The 12,966-nt window shown below is 48.9% G+C and overlaps 2 protein-coding genes across 3 annotated transcripts; one reads left to right on the top strand and one right to left on the bottom strand.

The window, feature by feature from the left end:
- The first annotated feature begins 783 nt into the window (after positions 1-783).
- On the top strand, positions 784-5,590 carry LOC102261843 (gastricsin). Its single transcript, XM_005860103.1, has 7 exons — positions 784-928; positions 1,430-1,548; positions 2,224-2,423; positions 3,563-3,685; positions 4,054-4,201; positions 5,017-5,115; positions 5,323-5,590. Exons 1-7 carry the CDS (start codon positions 784-786, stop codon positions 5,473-5,475), a joined length of 987 nt encoding a protein of 328 aa, XP_005860165.1. The 3' UTR covers positions 5,476-5,590.
- An 88-nt stretch (positions 5,591-5,678) lies between these two features.
- Positions 5,679-11,482, bottom strand: PIFO (primary cilia formation). 2 transcript variants are annotated; one of them, XM_014534617.1, is made up of 6 exons: positions 11,325-11,456; positions 11,068-11,210; positions 10,368-10,463; positions 9,125-9,255; positions 8,298-8,415; positions 5,679-6,222 (listed from the first exon to the last, which is right to left on the bottom strand). In XM_014534617.1, the coding sequence occupies exons 1-6, from the start codon at positions 11,332-11,334 to the stop codon at positions 5,998-6,000; spliced, it is 723 nt and encodes a 240-aa protein (XP_014390103.1). In that variant the 5' UTR covers positions 11,335-11,456; the 3' UTR covers positions 5,679-5,997. The 2 variants fall into 2 exon arrangements, with proteins under 2 accessions (XP_014390103.1, XP_005860078.1); XM_005860016.2 differs by having other exon boundaries at positions 5,680-6,222; positions 11,433-11,482.
- Between the last annotated feature and the right edge of the window lie 1,484 nt (positions 11,483-12,966).

The raw sequence follows: 12,966 nt of genomic DNA on the forward strand, positions 1-12,966 counted from the left end.
GCTCTGATTTGGACTAATTACTAAACCCAAGTCTCACTATCCTACGGAAAGTATCTAAATAAATTATGGGTTGGTAGTATCTAATAGGGTAGTAGCTCCCTTTCCTTTCCCCCTTTCTCTCATTACCGGCTCATCTCTCCAAAGCCCCATTTATATGGTTAAGAGACTTATAGAGGCAATGTTCAACTCAATGGAGAGATCGCAGGGAAGTCCTAGCAATGAGCTGCAGGAGAAAGAAGGAAAACATGTGCCTAGCTGGTTTGGCTCAGTGGATAGAGCATCAGCCTACTGACTGACAGGTCCCAGGTTCGATTCCAGTCAAAGGCACATGCCCAGGTTGCGGGCTTGATCCCTAGTAGGGGGCGTGCAGGAGACAGCCGATCAATGATTCTCCTCATTGATGTTTCCATCTCTCTCTCCCTCTCCCTTCCTCTCTGAAGTCAATAAAAAATACATTTTTTTAAAAAAGAAGGAAAACATGTGCAAGGCCACTAGGGAAAATCGCCCCCTTTGGAAAGATACACTGGTGTCCAGAGAAAGTATTAGAATGTTCTCAAGGCTATGATGTCTGCTCAGGGCATCTTGACTTACTGGTGTCCCGTGGACTGTTCTTAGTAAGATGTTATACAGAGCATCAGAGCTGGAAGCCACTTTAGGGAATCACACATGGGGTGGAAAAATTGTGGGAGAAGTCTCTTATTCCCCTAAGGAGTGATTTGGGCAAAATGTGACTCCCAGTGGGTCAGCTTCTTCCCCACCCTTAGGACAAGTCTAAGCTGCGTAATGAGGGTGACGAACCTTTCTTTGCAGGCTTTCTATTTTGGGGAGATAAGCATTGGGACGCCACCCCAAAATTTCCTGGTCCTCTTCGACACGGGCTCTTCCAATCTGTGGGTGCCCTCCACCTATTGCCAGAGCCAGGCCTGCTGTGAGTATACCACCATGCCACCCCTGCCATGGATGAGAGCAGAGTAAGGGGCAGAGTCAGGATTGGCCCAGGTTATAATGTCAAGTACAGAGTTCTTAGTGCATATCCATGATCTCTTCCTTCTTAAATTAGGAACCTCTAGAAATCTTGCCCTCAGTCTTGCCAACAGTTTTGGAGCAAGGCAGCAGACATAGACTAAAACTTCCACTTCTTTCTACATTGTCCCTTTCCCTCCTCTCTCTCCAGTGGGCCAGAATCCCTGACATTTTTGAGGGGACCCATCCCTCAGGGAATGATGGATTGAAAGGAATTCGGGCAATGTTTGCTGCCTAAGGGGACAGACTTTTCTGGGGCTAACACAGTTTGTCTATATTGTGAAGGATCTGAGGCTGAGCCCCATCCCAGACTTGGTCTGATGATCCCGGGCCATTGAGGATACGTTTCCTCCAAGCATCCTGAAAGCAGTGAACGATGCTAATATTTCATTCTGTCTTTCCACAGCCAATCACAACAGGTTCAACCCCAGCCTGTCCTCCACCTTCAGAAACAACGGGCAAACCTACACACTGTCCTACGGGAGTGGCAGCCTGAGTGTGGTCCTGGGATATGACACTGTGACTGTGAGTGATGTTCTCATAGCCTCTGAGGTTCTGTGCTCTGGCTCCCATTTCTAAAGCCTTAAGCGCTCAGACAAATCCACGATTACCAGTCAGGTCAAACCTTCCCAGGAGCTGAGAGTTGGAAAAGGCATCAAAGGCCAGCTCATTCAACCTTCCTCCCAAGACAGGAGTTGCCTCCACAGCAGCCCTGGCTGCAGAAAGCCCGTTATGCTGTGTTGAAACTGTGTGTCTTCTTGTGCCTGTTCCCTGCTCTCCACTCTACCCTCTGCAACCACACAGAACGTCTGCTTCCTCCTCCATACAACTTCACCTTGGTTACTTGCCCTTTCACTGTTTTCTTATGTTTTTATGTCTGACACCCATAGCTTCTCTACAGATTTTGCACATAGACTGCTCAATAGAAAACCAGTCGCTGTCCATGGAAATGGAAACTAGAACTCCAGAAAACAACCGCCTTTGCTTCCCCAGCACCCACACGCTTTTTCCTAAAACATACGTGGTTGGGTGACGCTGTTGCCCTTTCACCTCCCACACCCACACCCAGGAGCGAGCTCAGCATGAAAGAAGCCAGCTTCTCCCCCCAGATCAGGGTCTAGATTCCAGACCCTGGGCACCTACATCCGGGAAGGATTTGTCCACGTTGAGTTGATCAGCTGCTCTGTCTGCTTGGCCCAGGTTCAGAACATCGTCGTCAATAACCAGGAGTTCGGCCTGAGTGAGAATGAGCCCAACAACCCCTTCTACTACTCAGACTTCGATGGGATCCTGGGGATGGCCTACCCCAACATGGCGGTGGGCAATGCCCCCACAGTCATGCAGGGGATGCTGCAGCAGGGCCAGCTCACCCTGCCCATCTTCAGCTTCTACTTCTCTCGGTAAGAGGCCTTGTCCCGGGAAGAGGTCAGCAAATGAGGCTCCGTGGGGGCTTTGGACAACTCAACATCAGACAGAGCTCAGGCTGTAGAGTTTTCTGACTCAGTGACTATAATCTGCTATGCATTTCTGAAGATTTATAAACACATTTCTGGGGGAATTTTATTTTAAACGCACTGGAAGGATTTTTAATTGTGGCCATAAACCATACGATGACTCTTTTCTTAAAAAATAAGCAGTAGTCCCTCAATATTTGTCCAGTAAACCTGGAGAATGCTGTGAGTGATCAGCGTAACTGTGGAGCTATAGAACAAGCGCCATGAACATTGACCAGTGAAGAGAACAATAATGAGATGCTAATTATAACGGCATCTCTGGCTTTATGAAGGGTTCTTGTAGCAATGAGTTCAAATGACATCTTACAAATCCTGTTGTTGGCCTCATTTTTCCAGTGAGGAAATGGAAGCTCAAACAAGTTGTGAATGTTAAGAAAGCTCCACCCATGTGGGTGTAAAGGCGAGACTCAAACACAAACATTTTGATTTGAAAGCTTTTCCTTCTCCCTCTGGCCTTGAACTTTTGTGACATGCGTCACTCCCTGCTTTTCTTTTCTACCAACATGATCCTCAGGGAACCTAAAGTCCAAATGCCTTTCGTCTATGACTGGCAGGTTCAGGGTAGTGAACACAACAGACCCCAATCCTCTCAGCATTACCTGGTGACCCGCCGGGCCACGACAGAAACACCCTCATCCCAGCAGCCTCGGCATCTCTGTCAGGCCATCCCGGGTGCTCTCAGAGGGGTTTCTTGCTTTGCCCCAGGCAGGGTGTCTGGGATACTTGTATAGCTTTTTTCCAGGTGCCTGATTTCCAAGTCCATCTTCTTTATGGACATAGTCTGTGTTTCCAATTCTCTGAAAATTATTTCCGAGAATGATTGGGTGTCTCTTTGAGAATTCCCCTTTCCCTTGTACCTTGAGCCAGGTGATGTTTGAAGAGCACCCCTTCGTTCTGCCGTACCCCAGTGTGGGAGGGAGGGAGGAAGGGAGGGAGGGAGGGAGGGGAGGGGAGAGGAGAGGAAGGAGAGGAACGCCTGACCCATCTGCATTATGGAAACTCATGCACGTTACGTTCCTTCTCAGCCAACCAACCCATCAGTACGGCGGAGAGCTCATCCTGGGCGGCGTGGACCAGCGGCTTTATTCCGGTCAGATCGTCTGGGCCCCTGTCACCCAGGAACTGTACTGGCAGATTGCCATTCAGGAGTGAGTAGAGAAGCGGAGAGTTCCTGTGGGTGAGGGACACGCGTGGGTGTTTCTCTAGCATGACAGCATTCCCTGTTGCTGGCCTGGCACGGCTTTCTCGAGGAATCACCAAACCCTCAGGCTGAGATAGACTCTGGCATCCAGGTCCTGCCTTCCAGGAGCTTTCAGCCAGAGCTGGAGGGGTTGCCAGACCAAGCCTGAGGGCAACACTCCTGTGACCAGAAAGGCACAGAAGCACGCCTGGCAGAGGTGTTAGTGTGGCCTGCTTCCTGGAAGAGCCAGAATGCCGCAGCTGGGCGGCTGGTGGGTGAGGGCTGATCATGTTGGTAGCAGACGCTCCTGAATCTCTGTACCGGTGTCCCCCTCAGGTTTGCCATCGGTGACCAGGCCACTGGCTGGTGCTCCCAGGGCTGCCAGGCCATCGTGGATACAGGCACCTTCCTGCTGGCAGTTCCCCAGCAGTACATGGGCTCCTTCCTGCAAGCGACAGGAGCCCAGCAGGCTCAGAATGGTGATGTGAGTAACCAGAAGCCACGGGAGTCTGTACAGCCAGGCAGGCTCAACACAGGAGCCCGAGCTCAGGCAATGAGGTCATCAGAGGGAGGAGGAAGGGCTGGGTGGGCCCCTGAGCCCCTGGCAGGACAGATCGGGTGGGAACACAGCATGAACTCTCAGTGCAAGGAAGGGTGAGGGGGTGAGTAATACCGACTCCATCCACACTGTGAGTGGGACCAATGGCTATGGGCAGGTGCTCTTAACCCATCGCAGGTCTTAGGAACACACGTCAGCTTGGTCTGGCCACTGTCATTTGACTGCAATGTCATCAAGGTGCAATGCATTTTCCCATTCCACCTGGGTTTCTGTCTTCACTAGGAATACATCTTTGGGTTTTACTCCGAGAAGCCTCCTGTCCTCACCCTTCCTCCTCTTTGCACACATATCAGTAGTTTGCTTCTCCTTGTATGTGAGAGTCTGGGTCCAGACTAAATCCTGGCTCCCCAAGGTGTGTGTGTGTGTGTGTGTGTGTGTGTATCCACACCTTTTCTCTGTAATTTGTACTTTCTGGGCACAGAAATTGTTGTGGAATGAGCCTAACTCCTTATAGCCATATGGATACAACCCAGGTCTAAGAGCTGAGATGCCTGAAAGGAGAGGATTCCAGAATAAAGAGGGGGGTCTGGTCAGCGTTGTACGGGAGTCAGGCCTTGCGGTCCTCGCTCTGAGAGAGCCTGTGCTGCAAGGTCAAGCACAGAGTCACCCAGGAAAAGGGGGCTCGCTCTTCGTCTGGGCTCCAGGGGGCGCTCTACAGCTTTGCCTTTTCTGTCTCCCAGTTCGTGGTCGCCTGCAACTCCGTGGAGAGCTTGCCCACCATCACCTTCATCATCAGCGGGTCCCAGTTCCCTCTGCCTCCCTCCGCCTATGTCCTCAACGTATGTGGTCACTCCCAGGATATGTGGTTGGATGGGCCCTACAGCTGTCCCGTGTCCCACCTCACATCTGGGCAGCTATGGGGAATCCCCAGGGCAGGGCTGGGGTGAACAAGAATTCAGAGACCCCAGAGGGTGCCATGGACTACAGGGTTGGGGGAGGTCTCTATAGTGCAAATGGTTATATCCTGGTGTCCCCTCTCCCCTTAGAACAATGGCTACTGCAGGCTGGGGATCGAGGCCACTTACCTGCCCTCCCCCAACGGGCAGCCGCTGTGGATCCTGGGGGACGTCTTCCTCAAGGAGTACTACTCGGTCTACGACATGGCCAACAACAGGGTGGGCTTTGCCTTCGCTGCCTAGACGGCGAGAGGCAGCTGTCTGCACCCCGCACGCAGGGCTGGGGATGCCCTCGGGTGGCTGTGGGCTCACCGCACCATTTCCAACTACCCTGACCCCTTCTGTTCACTATAGTCTTACTTCCTGCAACGAATAAATCGGGAAACTCCAAACGTCTTTGAAGTTCCTTCCAAAATGTCCTTTTTGTGTGTGTTCTGCTTTTAGTCATTTATTCTAAATGAAACTTAGCAGCAGCTATGTCCAGGGGTCTGTTCACTGAGCGATGGGAGAGAACCCGGGAGGGAGAGCAGGTCTGTGCACAGCCGGCTTCAGCACAGACCGGAGGCCGGGGTGGGATCTATGGGAGGCCTCCACCCGAGGTCATTCCCCCTCCCAGCACTCTACTCCAGTGTTTTCCTCTCTCCATTCTGGAAAAGAACATGAACCAGACCAATCCCCAACTTCAGAATGTTGGAGAGAGAAAAAAGAAACCTTCGCATTTCAAATAGTTGCTGTGAGGGCCGAAATACAACACCAAACTGGCCTTTATGCTCTCACGGGGTACTTAGGGCCCCTTGCCCCTCCCTGGGCCTCAGGCTGGCTGAGGAGCAGACCACACAGTGCAGAGGGAGAGGAGCAGCTCGGTCCTCCATCGGGGAGATGCTGTGGTCTGGAGGAGCAGGTGGAGGAAGACCCAGCTTCTGAACCGTAGAACAGGCTCAAGTAGGCCATACGGTTCCGATGTCTTCTGAAGTCCTTGTCGCTGGGCAGCTGCAAGGAGAGAATGTTGTCTCAGACCAAATGCGGAGGAGAGCCCTTTGTCTCTGGTCCTCCTGGCTGTGCAAGATAGAGCTGCCCATTGCAGCCGTTGTGGCCTAGCTAACCCCCACCCCACAGTCATCTAGCCTCAGTCATCCTCTCAATTATTTATTTATTTATTTATGTGAGAGCGAGAGAGAGCGCGGAAGGGAGAGGGAGAGACAGAAAGAAACATCAATGTAAGAGTGATCGAGCCCGCAACCCAGGCATGTGCCCTGATCAGGAATCGAATCGGCAACCTTTCAGTGCACGGGACGATGCCCAACCAACTAAGCCACTCCAGCCAGGGCTGATTCTCTCAACTTTTGTATGTACAGTGACTCTTCATCATCTTACTTTGGTGTCTATCATGTTGAGAATTTTTTTTTTTAGTTGGTAAATCTCTAAGAGTTAACTGGTAAACTTCTTGAAAACAAAGATCATATGTTCAATTCTTGAATGTGACCTATAGGCCCTAGCACAATTATACTAATACATCAGGCATGTAATAAGTATTTGTGAAATTTATCCAAAATTCCACTAGGAAATAAAAGGCACCTTTGGGATTATGGTAGCTAACATGTATTGAGCGTTTATTATAGGTTCTGTGTTAAATACTTTTCTACCTTATCTCAATCTTTACAACCTTATCAGATTGATTATTATACTCATTTTAAAGATATGAAAACTGAGGCTTAGAAAAAGTAGGGGACTTGTCCAAGATCATACATCAAGTAAGTACTGGAGCTAGGATTTGAACCCAGGCAGTTGTCCCCAGAATCCATGTTCTTACAGAATGCTCTACAACCCCCTGATGATCTAATACTCAAGTGACAGAATGGAAAGAGCAGGGTTTTTTCCATCATTCTCTAGATGGATCTAGATCTAGACTCATGTGTGGCCTGCACAAATCACTTAATCTGTCTGAGTCTCAATTTCCTCCTCTATCATATACAGATTAGAGGCCTGGTGTATAAAATTTGTGCACTCGGGGAGGGGGGGTCCCTCAGCCCGGCCTGCACCCTCTTGCAGTCCAGGATCCCTCAGGGGATGTCTGACTGATGGCTTAGGCCCACTCTCCATGGGACTAACGTCAGTCAGACATTCTTAATGTTGCTGTGGAGGCGGAAGAGACTACCGCCACTGCGCTATGAGCCCCGCTCAGGGCTTCTGGCTAAGCGATGCTCCCCCTGTGGGAGCACACTGACCACCAGGGGGCAGCTCCTGCATTGAGTGTCTGCCCCCTGATTGTCAGTGCGCATCACAGTGACCGGTTGTTCCACAGTTCGGTTGATTTGCATATTAGCCTTTTATTATATAGGATAATTCTCCTGTACCTACCACAAATTGAGGATTAAATAAGATTCACTGGAACTTTTGTGCAGACATGCACATCTTTATTTTTTTTATTTTTTATTTTTTTTTAATATATTTTATTGATTTTTTTTACAGAGAGGAAGGGAGAGAGATAGAGAGTTAGAAACATTGATGAGAGAGAAACATTGATCAGCTGCCTCCTGCACATCTCCTACTGGGGATGTGCCCGCAACCCAGGTACATGCCCTTGACCAGAATTGAACCTGGGACCTTTGAGTCCGCAGGCCGACGCTCTATCCACTGAGCCAAACCGGTTTCGGCGACATGCACATCTTTAAAAAATTTTTAATAAAATTGCCCTAGCTGGTTTGGCTCAGTGGATAGAGCGTCGGCCTGCGGACTCAAAGGTCCCAGGTTCAATTCTGGTCAAGGGCACATGCCTGGATTGCGGGCTTGATCCCCAGTAGGGGGCATGCAGGAGGCAGCCAATCAATGATTCTCTCTCAGCATTGATATTTCTCTCTCCCCTCTTCTCTGAAATCAATAAAAATATTTTTTAAAAATCTAATAAAATTGTACAACTTTCCCCCAAATTCCTATATGCATATACACACAAAATTGTGCGTATAATTTCAGGGGAACAGGACTTTCCAAAGCTCATTCACAGACTCCCCGTTAGGAGCCCCTATGGAAGAACTAGATAATGTTCTACAGAAGCCCAGTGTTGTTACCTCCGCTTTTAGGGTCCTTTTCTGCAGACATGGGATCTGAGCCCAGTCTGGAGATCCAAATTTCATTGGCCAGGTGACTTTTGCGGGCGGCTTTATCTGTGGGTTGTACATGTCAGGGCTAGAAATCAAAACATGCAACATGATGTCTATGACTTAGTGACTATTTGTGAATCCCATCAGTAAGCTGTCCCTGAACTAGGTCTAACTCCTTGATAACAGGCAACAGACTGATCAGGTTTTTCATGTTGTGCAAGCACCTTCAGCTGTTCATGTCTTTCTAATTAGGTGTCACTCACTTTCCCAGAAAGATCTCTCTCCACAACCCTTGATAAAGTAGCCTCCAGTCAATCCATCACTCAGCATTATATCCTCATCCTGTTTTATCGTCCTCATAGCCCATTGCCAGGTCACTGTTCTGCTTGGTTTGCTCACGACAGTCTTGGCTTATGGCTACTGTCTTGGTATAGTTATTCATAAGGTCCCCTTTAACTCTCGAATGTGTCACGGTCAGACTAATACAGATATGGCCACTCTCCTTCTTACTGTTGATATTTTCTTATTTGCTCCTCATCTGTCTGGATTCTAGAATGTAAGCTCCAAGAAATCAGGAGCCGTGTGTGATGGGTTCGTTGCAACATCTCTGGAACCCACAGAACTGCCTGGCACATTTGTAAATACTTGTTAAACGAATCACTATGATTTACACTTCCGTGATGCCAGAGATCTGGAAGGCAAAAGAGGTTGAATCTTAAAGATGAGTGGTTTTGTACCTGTCCTTCCTTTCCTATCGCTTTCTGTTGAAGTGCCCCAGAAAAGAGGAGACATACCCAGGAAAACTCATGTCCTTTGAGTGTGTCATAAATCGAGGCAACATGACATTAAATGGAGCAAAACTTTGTTTTTGTTTTCCCTCCTGAAGATTTATGGTCTGGTACGTGCCTGGGTGAGGTGTCAGATCCTGTGTTCAAGAAAAAGATCAATATGTTAGAAGATGATACACAGGTATACATGTGAAGCCTTGTAAGTAAAACACACACACACACACACACACACACACACCAGACTCATCCTCCTCTGGTTCATGTATCAGCTATGGTTTAACCATCTCAAGCTACAGAAATGGGCCTATGATAGGTAGAAAACCAAGATAGGTGTGGTTCAACTACCTAAAAATGCATCCTGCTTAGGTTGTAGAAATCAACCTCTTCCTGCACGCCCCCCACTGGGGATTGAGTCTGCAACCTGCATCCTGGGCACGTGCCCTGACCAGGGATCGAACCATGACCTCATGATTCATAGGTTGATGTTCAACGACTGAGCCACGCCAGCTGGGCTTGTTTTCTTTTTAATCTTTATCAGAGAATATGTTTATTGAATTAAGAGCAAGGAAGAGGGAGAGAACCCAGGTATGTGACTGGGAATCTGACAACCTTTTGGTGCACGGGATGATGCTCCAACCAACTGAGCCACATCAGTCAGGGTGGAATTTTTTAAAATATATTTTTATTTATTTCAGAGAAAAAGGGAGAGGGAGAGAGAGATAGAAACATCAATGATGAGAGAGAATCTTTGATCGCCTGCCTCCTGCACGCTCTCTACTGGGGACTCAGCCCTAAACCTGGGCATGTGCCCTGACTCAGAATTGATTGATGCTCAACCACTGAGCCAAAACAGGCTGGGCTGTTTTTCTAACTGACAAGATAATCCGATGCATATAAACAAAGCTTCCAGTACTTTAACATCAGGTGTCTCCGTCAGCACTGAAACTCTAATTTGGTACCATTTCTCCTGATGATTGTTTCTCACTCTCCTAGACTCTCACTCTCTCTCTCTCTCTCTCTCTCTCTCTCTCTCTCTCTCACACACACACACACATACACACACATTTCCAATGCATTAGCTCAAGCTTTTCAGATAGGCTTAATGGCTTTTGCCTAAATGTCTTTATTTCTTTAATTTCAGAGCATACTGTTTAGGTAACCTCCCACTCACTGCCCTGTGCTTCCCAATGCAAATACATACAACACCATGGATCACACGAAAACTGAAGTGCATGCAACCATTTCTAACCTTATTCGGCTTAAACCTCACGGCTGTTCTGGCTCCCAAAGTATATCCTTTTTTACTGGTTGGAATTTTGGAGAGGTTGTGTACCCAGTCATACCTCTTCGGGTAGAATATATTTTTTAAAACAAACAAACAAAGAAAAACACAGAGAACGTTATCGTCATGAAAACAGCGTGAACTTAGAATGAATCTTCTCTGCAGGAGTTGCTCTCTCTTGACTTCTTGACTTCTGCGACTCAAGACCATAGAAACAAGGACATGAGTAACAGGTAACTTTGCAGGGGAATGTGCCTGGGTAAGGCGGAGTAAGTGACATTTCTTTGCCTTCCAGTGAATCCAGTCCTCTGACCACAGAGCTGGATTTGCTCTAATGCAAGTGTATCTGATCATATTATTTCATGAACTCTCCTACCAACACATCTACAATCCAGGCTTGGTCTAATGGGTGGGTAACTGGCATTGGTTCATAAGTCTTTGGAGGTGGGAATGGAGTGGGGCTTGTGTTGGATGGAGGCTGGAAGGGGGGAGGACTGGTCCTTTAATCTATGACATTGACCCTGACAGCTGGCTGCAGAGAACAAGGGCACTTTCTCATTTGGGGACCCTGAAGGTCACACATTCTGTAGTTTTTCTTCCACTGAACTTGGCTATCTTTAAATAGGTGGGGAACTGGAGACACACCTCAGGGAAGGTGAATACTCACAGTATCTGTTGTGTAACATCCAGGCCCTCTGTGGGGTGCTCCCCTAAGAGGGAGAAACTTGTTTCCCAAAAGGTTGTGCGGATGGAAATAAGGAAATATCTTCTTCTCTTCTCCTGTTCCGAAGGGGTGCTGAACTACAGGTCCTGAAGGTCAAGAAAGAGGAGAAGGGCCACTTGGGGGATCTAAGGGAGTGCCTTAGAGGGGGAGGGGAGACACAGGGAGGCTGAGCAGAGGACAGGGCCTTGCAAAAACCAGACCAAAGTCCATGAAGGGGACCCAACGGCCTTTCCTCCACTTCGTCTTTCCCAGCCGCCCCCAGTCTTCCTCCCCTGTACGCTACACCCCTTCACCGCAACCCTCCTCACCCCCTCTGTTGAAGCCCATCCTGCCGCTTGTTTGGGTTAGTATTTGTGTACTGCGTTGCCAAGGGAATGGACGCTAGCCTCGCGGGCCTCTGCTCCGAGCTCGCCTGCGCCTGCGCAGCAAGTGGGAGCGCCCGCCCTGGAAGCCAGCCACCTACAGGGCGGGACCCGCACCTCCTCCCGGACCCAGAGCCCAGGGGAATGTGGACTCTGCAGCTGGGTTGGCGGTAGATGGCTTTGCTGGACCCGTGACTATTGGGGCTGCGGGGGTGAAGGATGGGCCCAAGGGCCACTGGGTGTGTGCTGAGGAGAGAGGGGACACTGGGGCTCAGAATGCCTGGAAATTGGGGCTACTAGGACCAGGGACTAGTAGCAGCCGCTGCAGTGATGGCTTATGGAGGTGCGCTCCCAGGGCAACCCGAGCAGGGGAATTGGGGACCCTATTAGCCCCTCTTAGGCCCCCTTTTTCCTGTTCCTCAAGCCCTTTCCCCATCAGGTGGTCTCCTTGTCCCCCTAAAGCAGTGGTTCTCAACCTTCCTAATGCCGCGACCCTTTAATACAGTTCCTCATGTTGTGGTGACCCCCAGTTTCATTGTTACAAATTGAACATAATTAAAGCATAGTGATTAATCACAAAACAATATGTAATTATACATGTGTTTTCTGATGGTCTTAGGCGACCCCTGTGAAAGGGTCGTTCGACCCCCAAAGGGGTGGCACCCACAGGTTGAGAACCGCTGCAAAAGGGAGCGCAAGGTTGTAACAGGGCTGGAAGCCTTAAGAGGAGCAACAAAATCACAGAAGTTTTAATAGTTTTAAAATCGTGGGCAGTCACTTAAATGTCCAAGTCCCCGTTTCCTCATCTCTACATTGAGAATGATAAGAATTCTTCTTTACAGGGTCGTGGAGAGGATTGAGATAACAGAACTAAAGCAAACCAGTGTCTGGTAGGTGGCAAGAGGTGATTATTGCTGAAGACCATCTCCAGCCAGCTCAGCAGCACTCCCTCCCATCCTCAGCCAAGAAGGATCAGGGTGTGTGTTGAGTTCTTTACCTTTGTCCAGGGTATGATCACTAACTTGCTTTCACCTGGATATGATTACTAACTTGCTTTTAGGATGGCTTTAGGAATTGTCAGGTGTAGAAGGCAACACAACGCGTGGCCCATACACCCTTTGGCCCCTAAGGATGACCCTGGAGTCCACACTTACTGGGCTAGTATTGTACACCGAGGATGGTTTTACAGATCTAATGTAGGGTTTCCAAAAAAGTGATACTGAGCCCTGGAGGGTATTGGGGACACTTGTGGAGCATTTGACTTGTTGAAAATTATTGGAGGGATGCCCCTGCTCAATGGGCCAGGGAATCTGGACACCTGGCCGTGCCCAGTCTCATGTCCTACCTAACATTCAATGTCCTGCTGGACACTGCTGCGCATTTCTGCAAATAATTGGCTGTACTTGACCTATAGCATCAAAACTGTTTTGTAAATAAGAAATAATGCAGACAGCCCAGTAAGATAGGAGAAGGTCATTAT

Source organism: Myotis brandtii, unplaced genomic scaffold (assembly GCF_000412655.1).
Source record: "Myotis brandtii unplaced genomic scaffold, ASM41265v1 scaffold131, whole genome shotgun sequence".
NCBI classification, from domain to species: Eukaryota; Metazoa; Chordata; class Mammalia; order Chiroptera; family Vespertilionidae; genus Myotis; species Myotis brandtii.